Consider the following 16,231-nt stretch of genomic DNA (forward strand, 5'->3'; position numbering starts at 1 on the left):
AACTCTTCCCAGCTCAAATCTGTTTGGTTGGTTAAAAATGAAGTGATGGTTGCAAATAACAACAGTATCCAGAAGACTATACTGGGTTCTAAATTAGCCAAATGAAAGGCGTTGTTCCCATTTCATTGTTATGAAAATCTAACTGACAGGTTCTCTAGTCTTAGTTTTAGCTTTATGAGGTGCATGTGTCTGAGTGTGGGTGCGTGAACAGGAATGCCTGCTTTTAGTGAAATGGGCAGATATGAGATATATTGATTGGGTTCTTCCTGCCATTGCCTGAGTAGAAAACCTGTCACTTCTCCAAGTAGTGAATCATGTTGACAGAGAGCAATACATTTTATAAGGTTTTTTTTTTTTTTCCTTTGTTCAGATCATTTGTAGTTGAAGCACATTTGCCACCTTTTAAAAGTGATCTCTGCAGCATTCCAGAGCCATTGAAATATTCGTCTTGACCTGGATAGTCAGTTTCTCTGCTAGCACGGAAGAAGATTTTTAACATGAACGTGATTTTATCAACCACTCTTTGCTTTGGACTCCTAACTTTGTTATCTGTAATGATCTTTTTAGAATCGGTGCATGGGGTGCCATATTTTATTCAAGGTATGTACACATGAATGTAAAATTCTACAGGTGGGTAAATAATCCTTATCCTATTTGCATTGCTTTGATTTTTCTATCATTATGGCAATAATGTTTTAAATATCAATATAATTTAATCTTCAGACAACACTTCAGTAGTTGCTGTTTTAAATTAAATGTAATCTGTGATGCTGTTCTCAAGTTAATTAATTTTAACTGACACTGTACTAAATTAATTTCAACTGCATTTGTCTCTAATCAAGGGAAATTTTTTTCTTATTTCTATTCCATTAGCAAAGACAGGGATGTATAAATAGTAATACAGTGCAATGCATATTTCAAAAGTACATCTTCAGGGGAAAAAAGAGTTTCATCCAGTGAGATTATTAATAAACCACTTATAAAAGGAGAATGACTCTGAGAACGTATCAAGATAACACTTGTATGTGCAGAGACCTGGGAAGAATGATACATTGGGAAATTTATATAGTACTTTCAGGAGGAGAATGTTAACACCCACATTATTCACTGACTGTAATCAGATTTCTAAATACTTAGGGTACTTATATTAAATGAAATAATGTAATTTTTGACATCTACAAATACCATGATAAATTTAGAGAAAATAAGTTTCTATTCTGGTCATATTGGAACTTGATCTTTTTAAAAATTTTTTCATTGCATTCTGTAGTGGAAATAGCTTTTAATCTGGCAATCGGTGGAGTTAGATTTAATGCCCACTTACTAGGCAAACAACCTAACCTCACTGAAACTTTTATATATGTCTTTACCTTTTAAAAATAGTAACTTAAAAATAGTGCTCTTTAATATCTCATCCAATTTGAATCTATCATCTAACTGATCTCTTTGTCAGGAAGAGGGAGGGAGACAGCCTTTGCTTTTGCTTTCTTAGGGAAACTAAGACAGAATTTAATAGATTTTGTTTACATGACTCTGGGTTGAGGAAAGGAATTAAGTTTCCTCTTTCAGATCTAATCCAACTTTACTAGACCATTTTGCCTCAAATGAGATTTTAAAAGTCAATGGAAATTAGAATAGTTCTTTTGATAGTGGAAATAAAATTGCATAAACCCTTGTTATTTATTTATAGGGATTTTCCCTTTTAAAAACAAATACAAGCCTGGGACCTAACTGCAAGACCTAAATACAAGCTTGGGGATGAAAGAATCTGGATTTTATTCCTGGCACTCACATTTTGACTTTGGCCAGCCAAAATCATTGTACTTGGTAGGCCTTCATTGCTTTTCCTATGAAATAATGGGCTTTTCAATGTTCTTAACAGCGTAAATGTGTGAGAAAGGAAACATCTGGCCATTCACAGAAGACTCTGCAAAATGAGGATGTTAGTGGTAACAGTATTATAACTTCTGATATCATGTATATGAAATACAGAAAAATCCAACTCAAACTTTTTACAAGATTACAAATAGATAACATCTCTGACCCCAGAATACCACACACTGATGTCCATATATCATTGGCAACATATAGGAAAGGTTTCTCTCTGGGACCCCTTGATCTCAGTTTCATTATATGTAAATAGAGAAGGCAAGTTATTGGGAAGTTTATTTTCTAATCTAAATTGTCCAGGATTAGAGTGAACTTCTCACCGTTTTTCAAAGCAACTAAATGTTTGACTTTTAACACACTGTTTTCAAATAAGCGTTTGTCCACTGACAGACCACAAAGGTGGGGTCACCATCCTCTGTGTCAGATACCATCCAAGACCAAGAACACAATCTACCAGCTTTCCTCTGGTTTTGGGGTCACATGAAAGCATGCCTCATAAGCCTGAAACTGGACAAATTGCCCACTGCGAAATGAACAGCAGTGAATGTCATGACTAGAAAGACTATTTAAAAATTTTTGGTATATTATCATTTGAGGGTGTTCCAGATTTCTTTCTGGCAAAATTTCTTATCTATATCCCATAAAAAGCATCACATTCAAGTGACAAGCAAGGACACAACTACGTCTTTTAAGCTTCAGTGTCTCAGGTAGTAAAGAGTCTTTTTTTTTTCCTGTATATTGCAAAAGTAATCACTCTCATTTCTGAATAACTTTGCCATCCTTTTTGCTAAAGGGACATCGGCACTTGGGTAGGTTTTTATTCAGTTTCTTTATCAACACTAACTTTTAGTTCAAAGACAGAAATATTAAAATTACATGCATTTTTTTCTCTTAAAGCTGTATCTGTTTTAAGACTAAAAATAAAAATGAGAAAAAAGACTTATTTTCTACTATTTTTCTTATCTTTCTAATGTCTTACTTTAGAAAAAAAAATTTTTTTTAATTTCTTGAAAAAACTTTTCCTCAGAGTTTCCTATAAAAGGTGGTTTTCTTAAAAGGTAGTGACAAGAATTACTGAGGATAGTGTGTAATCACTGGAAACCAAATGGGTAAAGAATGGTAAACACATTAATTTTCTCTTTTGAAAAATGTTCCACTTAAACACACAGAGAAGGGGACCGTAAATTAAGCCAACAAAAGGTTCAGAAGGTAACATTTTCTAGTTACCTTCCTCCTAGTTTTATAAATTCCCTAAATTGAAGGTGAGGAGTCTGTTTCTTTTATCACAGTTCTCTTTCTAAAACAAATAATCATTATCACCTGGCTATACAGTGTTCCTCATTTCTTCAATGAAAGCATTTTAAAATTATAATTTAACATTTTAATACATAGCTATAATAAAAATTGCTACACTATTGCATAGTCATATCTTTCTCTTAAACTAAATTATTCCTGAGGGTCTTTGTTTAATTGATGTTAAGCAAAAGTTCCACTGATAGTCTATTATTTTAACTACTCAAAGAAAAAAGTACCCCAGAATTTCACAAATAATTTCTATGCCTATGAAGTAATGGAAATTGAGGAACTTTAAAATTGAGGAAATTGAGCAACAATAAATGTGTTTGTCAATGAAGAAACGTTTGATGATGCCACCTACCCCAAGTCATTTATTGTCTTTCTCAGCAAATCGTTTATTCCTTTAATTAGCCATTTAGTTATTTGAGTTTATTAATTGACATTTTGGAGATGAAGGGAATAGGAGACAATTTAAAGGAAGAGTCTAGTTAAATTATGAGCCATTTCTCTAACTGAAGCCTCAATATTCCCACTTTTAAATTTTTTTTTTTCCACTTTTAAATTTTAAACTCACTAATCTATCTTTTGTCCACACAATATCAGTTATTATGACTGAAATGGAGCAGAACCTTATGGTCCTTGCCCCCCAACCCCCTTGCCCATGTCCTCAGACTTCCTTTTTTTTTTAATGGAAAAACTTTAGACAAAGAATAAGTTTAGTCGGAGAACTGAGAAAATGAAGAAACAAAAGGAAACAGTCAAAGGAAGCCCAATAATAATAATGTAGTCTTTAAGCATAACCAAGGCCCTTTAGTTCCTTCTCAAGGGCCATAGATAATATTCTGAGCCATATCCTGTGAGCTGTCTTATAGATACTGAAATATCAGGTGGAGAAATTAACTACCTGACGACCAGACTGTAGTCATGAGATAAGCAGCCACAATTCTGAGAACTGGCCTCAAAGAAATTGAAACAAACTGATGCTGGAACTGAAGATTAACAGTACCTAAAATAAGCAAGATTACACTGGTCACACCACTGATGACCAATTTCAAGATGACTATCAGAGCTGACATGTTTATGCATGTAGCCCCCTCCCTCAGCCTGTTAAAGCTCATGCCCCCTGACAATCAGGGGGCAGTCAGACATTGGACAGGTCTCTGCCCTCCCCAACACTCCTGGTTGCTGGCATCCAAAATAAAGCAAACTTTCCTTCCACTAAGCTGGCCTCTTTAAATGGCTTTTGAGTGGCAGCAGCTAGACTTGGGTTTAGTAACATGAGGAGAAAAAGAGAGGGAAGACTGATCCTATAAAAATTATATAATAAAGGTTTGATTATTTTAGGCCACATTACAAAGTTCATTTTGTTTATAAGGCACTAATTATTATTTTAATTGCATTACAATCCTGTTGATTTTTATAGCTTGAATAAAGTCTATTGTCCTGATTTCTACCCCAGAATCAAAATATTTAGGAAATTTTGGTTGATTTTTCTGTTTTTAGAGTGTTGAGACAGTGGGCTAGGAGGTAAATGGACAAAGATGTAAAGCTATGATCACAGAAAAACTAGGCGCCATCTGATCACTTCCACAAGGTTGCCTTCGATGGTTCAAGGCAATTCCCAGAACACAAAATGGCTCATATTTATATGTGCATAAAATCTCAAAGTCAAATTTTATATTTTTATCTTAAAAACAACTTTTACTTTATATTTTTTATGTTAAACACAATAGTAGAAAAAAATTTTTAAATACAGATGAAAAAACAGAAAGTACAACTTTCTGTAATTCTACGAAGGCAGAAATAATTACGGGTAAATTTTAGACTGTAAACTTCCAGGTATATTCTCCATCTCTGCTTCTTTCTCTTTCTCACAATCTCTCTTTGAGTGTTCATATACATTCAATGACTTTTAAAGCAGCTTGTCTTTTTATATCTCACATCTCTCTCTAAACACCTTTTATTGGCAAGTATACACACTTCCCAGGTTGTGCAGTGGTAAGGAATCTGCCTGTCAATGCAGGAGATGCAAGAGACTCAGGTTCTATCCATGGGTCTGGAAGATCCTCTGGAGGAGGAAATGACAACCCACTCCATTATTCTTCCCTGGAAAAGTCTATGGACAGAGGGACCTAGGGGGTTACAGTATAGTCCATGGGGTCGCAGAGTCGGACGTGACTGAGCAACTGAGCACACATACACGTTAATAGTTACCTGTGAAATCTATTGAATCAGAAAGACATTCAAGTGACACAGATTGAAAAGAGCTTTCACTACACTGAGGTAATTATTACAGGAAATGAATTGCTTCCAGATAAAGAAGATACAGATGGTGAAGAACTATTGCTGGCTCTACTGAATAAAAATGTTGGCTTCCAAAGGCCTTCCAACATTGGTGAGTTAAGAATAAAGTCAAACATTATTTATTCCATCTTCTGACCTGTTTTCTCTACATGTTAATTTATATTAAAGAAAGCAATAATTACTGATTTAAAGCTGCACTAAAGGCTTAAGTGTCTGTTATTTCATATTCATGCTAAAAACAATGGCATTATTAAAAAACATTAAAATCTTGTTTTGTTCAATTAGCGTATTCTAATGGGATTAGTAATTGTCGAGTTACAAAACAGTTATCTTTACTTATATTTTTCCCTCTCGTCTATGTTACTCCCCACAGGTACAGTTAATATTTTCTTTTACTAAATGCTTCCAGGGTATTATTAAATGTTTTGAAATAAGTTTCCACTAGAAATTTCTCAAATTTAACTGTGGTTTTGTGGTACTTATTTTGCAATCAGATTCTTTCAATTTGGGAAATGACTGGAGTAGAAACCATTGAGAAATTTAGGCTCCACCAAAGTTTTTTTTTTTTTTTTTCTTTGAAGTACAGGATAATCTGATTTACAATTATGCATCAGATTGGTCTCCAAGAAATGATAGATATCCTCAGAAATTTAGCAAGTCTAACCTGAGAGACAGTATGACAATATGATAATGTAGTGCTCGCTCAGAAAACATCTTTTCTAAAAAAAACTGTCTATTCATGGGACAGGGTACTGGTTAAAAGATAAACACTTAAAAATACAGGATTTAAAAATTAGAAATAAGGTGTTTCATTGAGGAAATTGAACATAATTATAAAAAGAAAAATCTGTACTCAAATTGTAAAACCCAGAGACATTACTATTAGTATTTTGGGAAATTTCCCTCTTGATTAAATTTTACAGATAAGATTTGTGGCCTGCCTTTTTTTTTACTTAAGATTTTTTCATGAGAATGTCCCCATGCCAGTGTAAAAATTTACTTCTAAATAGTAGTCCTTATTAGAACTATGAAAAGTCCCTATTTAAGAAAACTCTGTATTTATGATAGAAATTAAATGCTTGCTCATTATAGTACTGATTATATTTCAACATTACAGAAACTGAAAACATGTTTGGGGCTTTATATGAGAGATACATGGGTGATCTCAAATCATACAAAAAAAAAAAAACCTTGTCTTTCTGAATGTGTGACCTGAAGTGAATTAAATATTACTTGCAATGTACATTTTTCATATGACGAATGTGTCTTGCAGATATAGAACTGGCTGACAAATTGGAGGAACTTAACCAGGTGAGAATGTGAAACACATAAAATCTCAATTTTCATAATTATTATAAGACAATTTCTTTTGAAACAGTAGTTTTTAAAATTATTAATAACTGTATTTTAAAACTATTATTCTTGCTAGAAAAAGAGTGAAGTAATTCACTAGGAAAAACAATCAAATTCTACTAAAAAAAGAAGAAAAGGAAAACAAGACAAAACTATAAGTGAAGTGATCATGGGATAAAATGTCTAGAAATCTGGATTTTAGATCCAGTTCTCCAATTACCTAGAAGACCATGGAAGAATTAAAATTCTCTGGATCTCAATATCCTCATCTGTAAAATAGGAGGCTATAATTAGATTGGTGGTTTTAAAAAGCTATTATTACTTTGCAAAGTGGAAATATTTTTTTCCAAACAAAATTGTATGTGTTCCCAGTAAATGAAACATATAAAAGTGGAGCTGTTCTGCTTGAAGCAGCTAGTTTGGGAGGAGAGGGAATGAAGTGCTGCATTCTTGACCTATCTTTGGCCTCGGTACAGGGAACCCCTTAGCAACCTTATCCCCCAACTTCTCTCTATGAGGAAAATTGGAAAATTGTTGCATTAGATTATTTCTTAACTCTTTCAAACACAACTGCATGCAAATTCATTATCATATAAACCATGTGGCTGTGAAAGAGAAGTATGCCCCATCAATTATTAGCAGCTAGGACACGGATACATGCAGAAGCTCAAGCTGAATTCTGTTTTGATAGAGTTAGATCTCCAGGGTTTAGGCAATCAGTGATCTTGCTAAAGATCAACTTGGCTTACACTCTGGATGGAAACCTTAGGGTCTCAAAATACTACTTTCCCACTAGGAAGGACAAATATTTCAGGAAATTCAAACATACACATAAAGTCTTTGAAACTCCTTGAAAAGGACTGGTCATTTTGGGTGACATCAAATCAAGTCCAGCTACACAGGCTGTGTTTACAGGCTTCCCATTAATGAACACTGAGATTTGACTTCCTTCACCATAAACCTGTTTGTTCCTGATTGTCTATTGAGTCATGGACCTTTCCAGTCAGTTTCTAAATGCAAGTTTTCTTTTATTTTTCTGTTTAATTATTTTTATTTTTTTTATTACTCTTATTTCCTTTTCTGTTGCTTTTTCCTCCTTCCTTTTGTCCATCTTTCCTTCTTCCTCCTTTTCTTGCTCTTTCTTCTTTCATAGAAAATGGTATTGTTGTTATCAAAGACTACTAATTTTCATATTCGATTTTTAAAAGCTGGAAAAGCTGAAAGAGCAGCTCATGGAAGCAAAGGATGCTGAGATGTCCTATGCGATAGACGGTCTATCTTCTTCCCATCCTAATAAGCGAGGTAAGTTTTCACTTCAAAGTCTTAATATTGAATTCTAAGATTACTTTTGCAAGTATTTCTGAAAGGGAAGAAATTAAGTTGACACTTCTTTATCTTATGTTGATGATCAAATCAAAGCTCATATTAAAAAAAAAAATTACAATGAAGGCTTCCCCAATGGCTCAGATGATAAAGAATCTGCCTGCAATGTGGGAGACTGGGCTTCGATACCTGGATTGGGAAGATCCCTTGGAGAAGGGAATGGCTACCCACTCCAGTATTTTTGCCTGGAGAATTCCATGGACAGAGGAGCCTGTCGGGCTACAGTCCATGTGATCTCAGAGTAGGACATGACTGAGTGACTGAGTACACAGACATTCAAATGAAGGCATTAAAAGTCTGTGAATTCTGTCACATATACATCATGGTGAGCAAGGTCATATATTCCAGATTTAAGTAAAATTAGACTTTCATTGTTTAAAACTGTGTCTCCCCCTTGCTATTTTGCTTTAACACTGGAGAGTAAAGAGTACTCTCATTGTATAGCACTTAGTCCAGGTTTTGATTCATAATATTTAATTTTAGAAAGATCCATCTTTTGGATCCATATTTCTTTTTATAACATTCCTGGAAAATTATTGTTTATGAAAAAATTGCATATATGTCTCTTTATTCATGTTGTGATATGAGATTTGCTAAGGCATGTTTTATTCATTTTCACTTGTCCCCTTCCTCTCAGGTTTGTCTTTAACTGCTGTAAAAAAGCGGTTTTTACCATGGAAAAGGATGAAACAGCATTCTTTAGACACTTAGCATATACCAGACATTTTATATTTTACTATCTCAGGTTGTTATGGTTAAGTATATAGAGTCTCTAGTTAGACAGCCTGGGTTTAAATTGTAATATTGATATATCCTATATGTGTGACCTTGGGAAATTATCTAACTTACTGTGTCTCATTTTCTTTGCCCCCAAATGCAGATAATAATAATCATTTTTATGGGATTGTTAGGAGGATTTTATAAGTTAATATATGAAAGTCACTTAGAACAATATCTGGCATGTAATCAGTACTATGTAAGCCCTACTTTAAAAATTCATTTTGATCATTATTACTATAATTATTATTTTATTTTCATCATAATCACCATAAGATAGCTATTACTATGCCTATATTATAGATGGGAAAATTACATCTCAGAGGGGTTAAGTAGCATGCTGAAAATAACCCAATTACTAAGTGATTTAACCAGAGAGCCTGAAGGACATTGGTAGAGAATATACAGGAAGGTGGAAGGGAGAGAATCTTGGGGCTTTTTAAGGACTTTAGCTTTTAGTAACGGTCATACTGGGTAAGACTGAAGCAAAATGAGGAAGGGGTGGCAGAGGATGAGATGGTTAGTTGACATCACGGACTTAATGGACATGATTTTGAGCAAACTTCAGGAAATAGTGGAGGATGGAGGAATCTGGTGTGCTTCTCTCAATCCTTATAATCAATTCATAGAATCACAGAGTCGGACACGACTTAGTGGCTGAACAATTATCATATGGGAAATCACTGAAAATTTGGGGCAAGTGAGTGCTAAGAAATAAGTTTCAACAGAACCAATTTTGATGTTTAGTGGAGAATATACTGCTGCTGCTGCTGCTAAGAATCGCTTCAGTCATGTTTGACTCTGTGCGACTCCATAGACTGCAGCCCACCAGGCTCCTCTGTCCCTGGGATTCTCCAGGCAAAAACCCTGGAGTGGGTTGCCATTTACTTCTCCAATGCATGCATGCATGCTAAGCAGCCCACTAAGCTCCTCTGTCCATGGGATTCTCCAGGCAAGAACACTGGAGTGTATTGCCATTTCCTTCTCCAGAATACACTGCAAAAAGGAGCAAAAATGCAAGCAGAGACCTTTAATGAGGCTAATTAAGGATCTAGATAATAAATGGTGGTAACTTTAATTAGGGTGACAGTAGTGAATTGATAAGAAGGAGTCTGATACTAGATATACTTTGAAAAAAAAAGTCAACAAAATTTGCTCTAAAATTACATATGAGTTGTGAAAAAAGAGGAAGGTTTGTAAAAGACTCCAAGGTTTTGTTCTAAGTGACTAGGGATAAAAGGGCAATTTCTGTTTATTGAGGGCTTCCCTGATGGCTCAGAAGGTAAATGGTCTGCCTGCAATGCAGGAAACTCAGGTTTGATCTCTCATCAGGGAAGATCCCCTGAAGAAGGGAATGGCTATCCATTTCAGTATTCTTGTCTGGAGAATCCCATTTCAGTATTCTTGTCTGGAGAATTCCATGGACAGAGAGTTGGAGGAGGCAACATGGTGCAAGGGTTTGGAGATGGAAAAGAGTTGGTATAGAGATTTGTTGAATCTTTTCATAGTCAGTATGGCCTAGGCTATGATACGTTACAAATTTTAGTCCAAATCTCAGAGACTTAATATAAGGAAATCCATAAAGTTCAATGCACATAGTATTAATACAAGCCTCTTCTATTTTGTGGCTGTGTCATCTAGATTGTTGCTGTAACTTGACTGCCTCCAAGATTACCAAGATGAAGGAGAGGGATAGAGGCTGCCTCTCAGCCCTTAGTTGCCTCAGTTCAGGGACATGCATCACTTCTACTGATCCACTGCCTTTAATTAGTCACTTGAGCTGCCACCAACATATTGGAAGAACAAGCTAATAAAAGTTAGAAAGCACTTATAAAAGTGCATGGGGAGTACCGCCTCCACCACAGTCAATCCTTTGGTCTTAACCACATAGACTACACTCACCTGACTGTCTATTAGAGACAACCCCAAATTCCTTTCACTGCTGCACCCCGAACAAAGAACAGGCTCTCCAGGAGATACTAATTTTTGTCAAATAGAATGTGGCTGCACTTCATCCAAAGACTTATTAGCTAAAAGGACAAATTCAGTAATTAGCGTGGGAATAGGGAAAGGATAACAACAGTCAATCATCTTATTCATAAAGGAAAAGAACATGAGACATGAGTGGTAACCTCTAGCAATTCTGAAATCCCACAGGGCAAATATTGTAAAGGTCTCTTACTCTGGAGATGGAGAAAAGTTTCTTGCTTAGGACCTACTAGTGTGTAGGAGGAGTCCTCTGTCCATTGTGCTGTTTCCCCTGGCTCCATCTTTTCTGAAGTTTTTGCTTTTTTTTTTTTTTTATTTTTCATCCCTCAACACAGCTTTTGTGCTTTTAGGGGAAATATTCTCTCTGAGGCCTGAATGGTTTTCTCAGGCCTCTTCCTACTCTCACAAAGTTGGAGGCCCAAGATTTATTTCATTTTAAAGTGTCAAAGATGTTTTTAGTTCTAGGGTTTATGGTGTCTTTGACAATGATTTCTTGTACCAATTTAGACAGCCTCTCAACTTTGCTACACAGTTTTTAAAAAACTATTTTAACTATTTTGTATTATCACCCCCAGCTGAGTTGCCTTGAAGAATATACTTTGAAAAGTAACGCTTAATCTAATTTTTTGCCCTGAATTCCTTATTTCAATTGATACTTACCTGACTTCACTCAGAATCATTTTAAATCCCTTTTTATAGTTTTGGTATCTAGAAACAGCTCTTGAAATATTTCAAGGTCTTGTATTTCTGAACTACCTTTGTTTCATTTTTATTTATTTGTAAAGACACCATTTCCCCCTAAGCTTACTATTTCTTGTAATATCTGGCTAAGTGTATCCACCAGAAATCTACACATACTGCCAATGTTCTATTTCCTTACCTTTTTCTTCTAGAAGTTCCAGAGGAACACATTCTGAATCTGAACTGTTATAGATGTCAGTTTTACCACACATTTTGCTACTTTGAAAAATGACTCTTCTTGTTTCCAGCCTGTGACATCAATTTCCTTGTCTGCCATTAATCAGTTGCTGAGGCTGTGCCATGACTTAGCTTCCTCTTAGAGTAGCACCCTCCTTCAAGTTATTAAGGTATATTTGGGATAAATTAGGCAAACAACATCAGCAAAATAACCTTAAAATTTCAGTGGTATAACTTGGTTTAAGATTTATTTCATGTTTACATGAAGCCTTGTGTACCTTGGTAATTTTCCTTCACTTTGTGCCTGCACCACGTGTCCCTATGGCAGGATAGGAACGATATGGAGGAAAATGCATCCTTACCTTCCAAAATTAGGCACATGTTCTCAGTCTATCTTAATGGGATTAGGGGAGCACCTGGAAAATGTCCAGAAACACAATGAACAGTTGGAGAATCCTATCTCTACTATAGACATTTTGAGCTTGTTATGCCATGTATAATAGAATCTTCCCAGTAGTGATTTGAGTAAACCCCTGAGTATATAAATGTGGAGCTTAGGGAAGTAGCCCAGACTGGAGATCTAAATATGACAGTTACCTGCATGTCAGCATGGCTTGGTATTGTGATGAAACTCTCTAGGGAATCACTCTAGATAGATATAAAACAGAAGACATCGAGGACAAGTGCCAGGCCACACCAAGGTTAGAGACTGGGCAGATGAGAGAGAATTAGCAAAACAGACTGAGAAGGAGCAGCTACCGTGGAAAAAGGCCACAAGAAGAAAAATGCCTCAGATGTCAAACAGAAAAACTGTTTCCAGGAAGACATAGTTCAGCTGTTCCTAAAGCTATGGTAGGTCCAGTAAAATGAGAGTTTAGACTTTCCATCTGAACAGCAATGGGAAGGGTTTTAATTATTTCTACAAGAATTATTTGATGGACTTTTGGTTAAGGAGAATATGATAAAATAACAGAAATGACTAACAACAGACAACTCTTTTGAGGAATTTTGTTCTGAAGGGTAGTAAAAGTTGGAATATTAGCTGGAGTAACTTGGAGGGGTCAAGGAAGCTTTGTGATTGTTTTTAAGCAAGGAGATATTAAAGCATTTATGCATGTAGTAGGAACAAAATAAATATTTGTAGTGATAAACATATGAATTAGATGCCCAGGCTGGATGACAGGAGCAATCCACATCACATCTGTCATTTTTGTTGGGATAACTAGAAACAGTCTATCATGAATAACAATATATGAAGGTGAAATGAACTCAGAGATTCAGCTTAAAGCTAGAATATCTTAAATGTCTGTGAAATAATGTTATCTGCTTAATCATTTAATATATACTTGACAGACACCTGGTAAATCCTTCCTTTCATTAAAGATACAGCTGTCCAACACCAAGCATCATGCTAAAACAGGGATTAGAAGAGAGAACCAGAAGAATGCTGGCTAGGGTGTCCGCCCGCCACACATAAATGATAAATGATAGAATAGCAGTGAGGAGTTGGTTCTACTGGTGATATCATTCATGAAGATTTCCTTCAACTGGGAAGTATATTCCAGTGCACCAGAACCGAGCTGCTCTTGAGGCGCAAGTCTTGGATATGTGTAGATTTGTATTTTCCTTCTTGATTGAGAGATTCAAAGATATCCAAAGGGACAGAAAGGGACTTTCCAAAATATAAAAAGAATACTGGATTAGAGGACCAAGCTCCTCAATTTACTGTCTGAAAATAAATTTCTGCTTTCATAGGATTTGAATGTGTTTTGTTGAAAGAAAACTCTGGCTCTTTTAGGAATGAAAAGCAAACTCGGAGTACTATCGTAACACTCTGTATATATGTGGTGATAAGCACTAAGGCAACAGTTTAAAGAGTAAGTGGAGTTAGGGAGAGATACCTGGGCAAGAAGATAGACTTTTATTATTTATGGCAAAAAGTGTCTTAACTGTCCTATGAGTTTTCAACTCATTTTTATTGTGCATCCCATTAATCAATAGTGAATCAAAGACCTATCTCCCCAAGGTCTTCATTTTATAAAACATTTAGTTTGAAGGAAATTAGAGAAATTTGTAATTAATTAGATGAAGCTGTCGTTAAGTCAGACAATTGATTGGGAACAATCCACAGAAGATTTAAAATCACTCATTCATGCATTTAAAGATTAAAATGCTGCTTGAATTAGTTTGATTTTTTTCTGAAGAATCACTTTATGATCAGAATGTGAGACTCAATTTGACAATCAAATTACATAAATATCATTTGGTGGTTTGCAAAATGAAGTTTAAATTCTCTTCCTTCTTTTTCCTCCAGTAAATAGAAGCATATTTATCACTGATTTTGCTTATTTGCTTAGTCCTCTTTGGGACTTCAGTTCAGTTCAGTCACTCAGTAGTGTCCAACTCTTTGCGACCCCATGAATTGCAGCATGCCAGGCCTCCCTGTCCATCACCAACTCCCGGAGTTCACTCAAACTCACGTCCATTGAGTTGGTGATGCCATCCAGCCATCTCATCCTCTGTTGTCCCCTTCTCCTCCTGCCCCTAATCCCTCCCAGCAACAGAGTCTTTTCCAATGAGTCTTTTTTCAACTCTTCGCATGAGGTGGCCAAATTATTGGAGTTTCAGCTTTAGCATCAATCCTTCCAAAGAACACCCAGGACTGATCTCCTTTAGAATGGACTGGTTGGATCTCCTTGCAGTCTAAGGGACTCTCAAGAGTCTTCTCCAACACCACAGTTCAAAAGCATCAATTCTTTGGTGCTCAGCTTTCTTCACAGTCCAACTTTCACATCCATACATGGCCACTGGAAAAACCATAGTCTTGACTAGATGGACCTTTGTTGGCAAAGTAATGTCTCTGCTTTTGAATATGCTATCTAGGTTGGTCATAACTTTCCTTCCAAGGAGTAAGCGTCTTTTAATTTCATGGCTGCAATCACCAACTGCAGTGATTTTGGAGCCCAGAAAAATAAAGTCTGACACTGTTTCCACTGTTTCCGCATCAATTTCCCATGAAGTGATTTATGCCAACTTTAAATAGAAAGTAAAAGTCGCTCAGTCGTGTCTGACTCTTTGTGACCCCATGAAATTGTCTACGGAGTTCTCCAGGCCAGAATACTGGAGTGGGTAATCCTCCCAACCCAGGGATTGAACCCAGGTCTCCCCCACTACAGACAGATTCTTTACCATTTGAGACACCAGGGAAGCCCTTCTAAAATAGAGGACTGCATCTAGTAGGATGGCCTATTGTATTTTTTGAATTGTATTACATGCATTATAATGTAAAACAGAGCTGTCCATTAGAACTTTCTTTAATGAGGTGACCATTCTCTAAATTTGCACTGTCCATTATGGTCATCTATTAAGCACTTAAAAGTTGGTCTGTATTATAGAGAAGCTGAATCTTCAAAAATTTATTTAATTTTAATTAATTTAAAGATCCATATGAGGCTGACTACCACTAAATATCTGTTTTAGAAAACTTTCTCATACTCAGGCATACTTAAACTATTTTATTTAAATGTAATATTTTTATCAAAACTCTTTCTAATGAAGAATTGTTTTGTTTCTTTTTTAGCTTGTTTTTGGAAATACTGTGTCTAAAGTTTTTGCTCTGGGTGCAAAAAAGGATAAGAATTAGAAAAAGTTATATATCTACCCACTCTACTGTTTAAAGATCCAAGCTATTTTAAGCATAAAAAAATAGTGGCAGTGTTTATACAGCTTGTTACATGCTTAAAGTTTATGTTGCAAATCGTAGTGACAAATTAGCTGCACTTGAATGGCATGGACTATCAGAATGACTCTGTAGAGCTACAGTTGAGAGTGCTGTATCTATTGTATGCTTTCCATAAATTCATTGTCTACATATCATTTTGTTCAGTGATGACTAAGCTGTTGAGCTAGCAATTAAAAAATTTAAAAATTGCTTTGGAAAATTAAATTATATTGTCTGAATCTATGTGGAAAATTTGTATCTTTGTTCTTTCCCTTTTTTTGTGGTGTGATTCTGCTGGCTACTATCTCTTTTCTGTTCATTAGGATAATTGTCAATAAGACTCCTACTACCAAATGACTGCATTATTAGGAAGCAGAAGTCTTGTTTATTGGACTCTAGGAAAAAGTAGTACTAGGTGTTTGAGAGAGAGATATTAAGAAAATTTTCTTACATAACAATTTGCCTTTGGGCCCCTTAATTCTTATCTCTGCCTTCACCACAGTATCAGAAATTGAGACTTTTAGCATGTCAGTGAGAGACTAGATTCACTGTACTAAACACATCAAACAAAACATAAAACTCTTTGAGTTTTTTCATTCA

The 16,231-nt window shown here is 35.5% G+C and overlaps 1 protein-coding gene across 1 annotated transcript; it reads left to right on the forward strand.

Annotated features, from left to right (window-relative positions):
- The first annotated feature begins 374 nt into the window (after positions 1-374).
- On the forward strand, positions 375-15,792 carry UTS2B (urotensin 2B). Its single transcript, XM_006050269.3, has 5 exons — positions 375-600; positions 5,483-5,581; positions 6,764-6,801; positions 8,052-8,145; positions 15,491-15,792. The coding sequence occupies exons 1-5, from the start codon at positions 498-500 to the stop codon at positions 15,514-15,516; spliced, it is 360 nt and encodes a 119-aa protein (XP_006050331.1). The 5' UTR covers positions 375-497; the 3' UTR covers positions 15,517-15,792.
- The last annotated feature ends 439 nt before the right edge of the window (positions 15,793-16,231 follow it).

Source organism: Bubalus bubalis, chromosome 1, assembly GCF_019923935.1.
Source record: "Bubalus bubalis isolate 160015118507 breed Murrah chromosome 1, NDDB_SH_1, whole genome shotgun sequence".
Classification (NCBI taxonomy): Eukaryota; Metazoa; Chordata; class Mammalia; order Artiodactyla; family Bovidae; genus Bubalus; species Bubalus bubalis.

Excerpts from the sequence above, each read along its gene's own strand:
- UTS2B (XM_006050269.3), top strand. The coding sequence starts at position 498 with ATGAACGTGATTTTATCAACCACTCTTTGCTTTGGACTCCTAACTTTG. Across the intron at positions 6,802-8,051 it reads AATTGGAGGAACTTAACCAG|CTGGAAAAGCTGAAAGAGCA; the intron begins GTGAGAATGTGA and ends GATTTTTAAAAG. Across the intron at positions 8,146-15,490 it reads TTCCCATCCTAATAAGCGAG|CTTGTTTTTGGAAATACTGT; the intron begins GTAAGTTTTCAC and ends TTTCTTTTTTAG.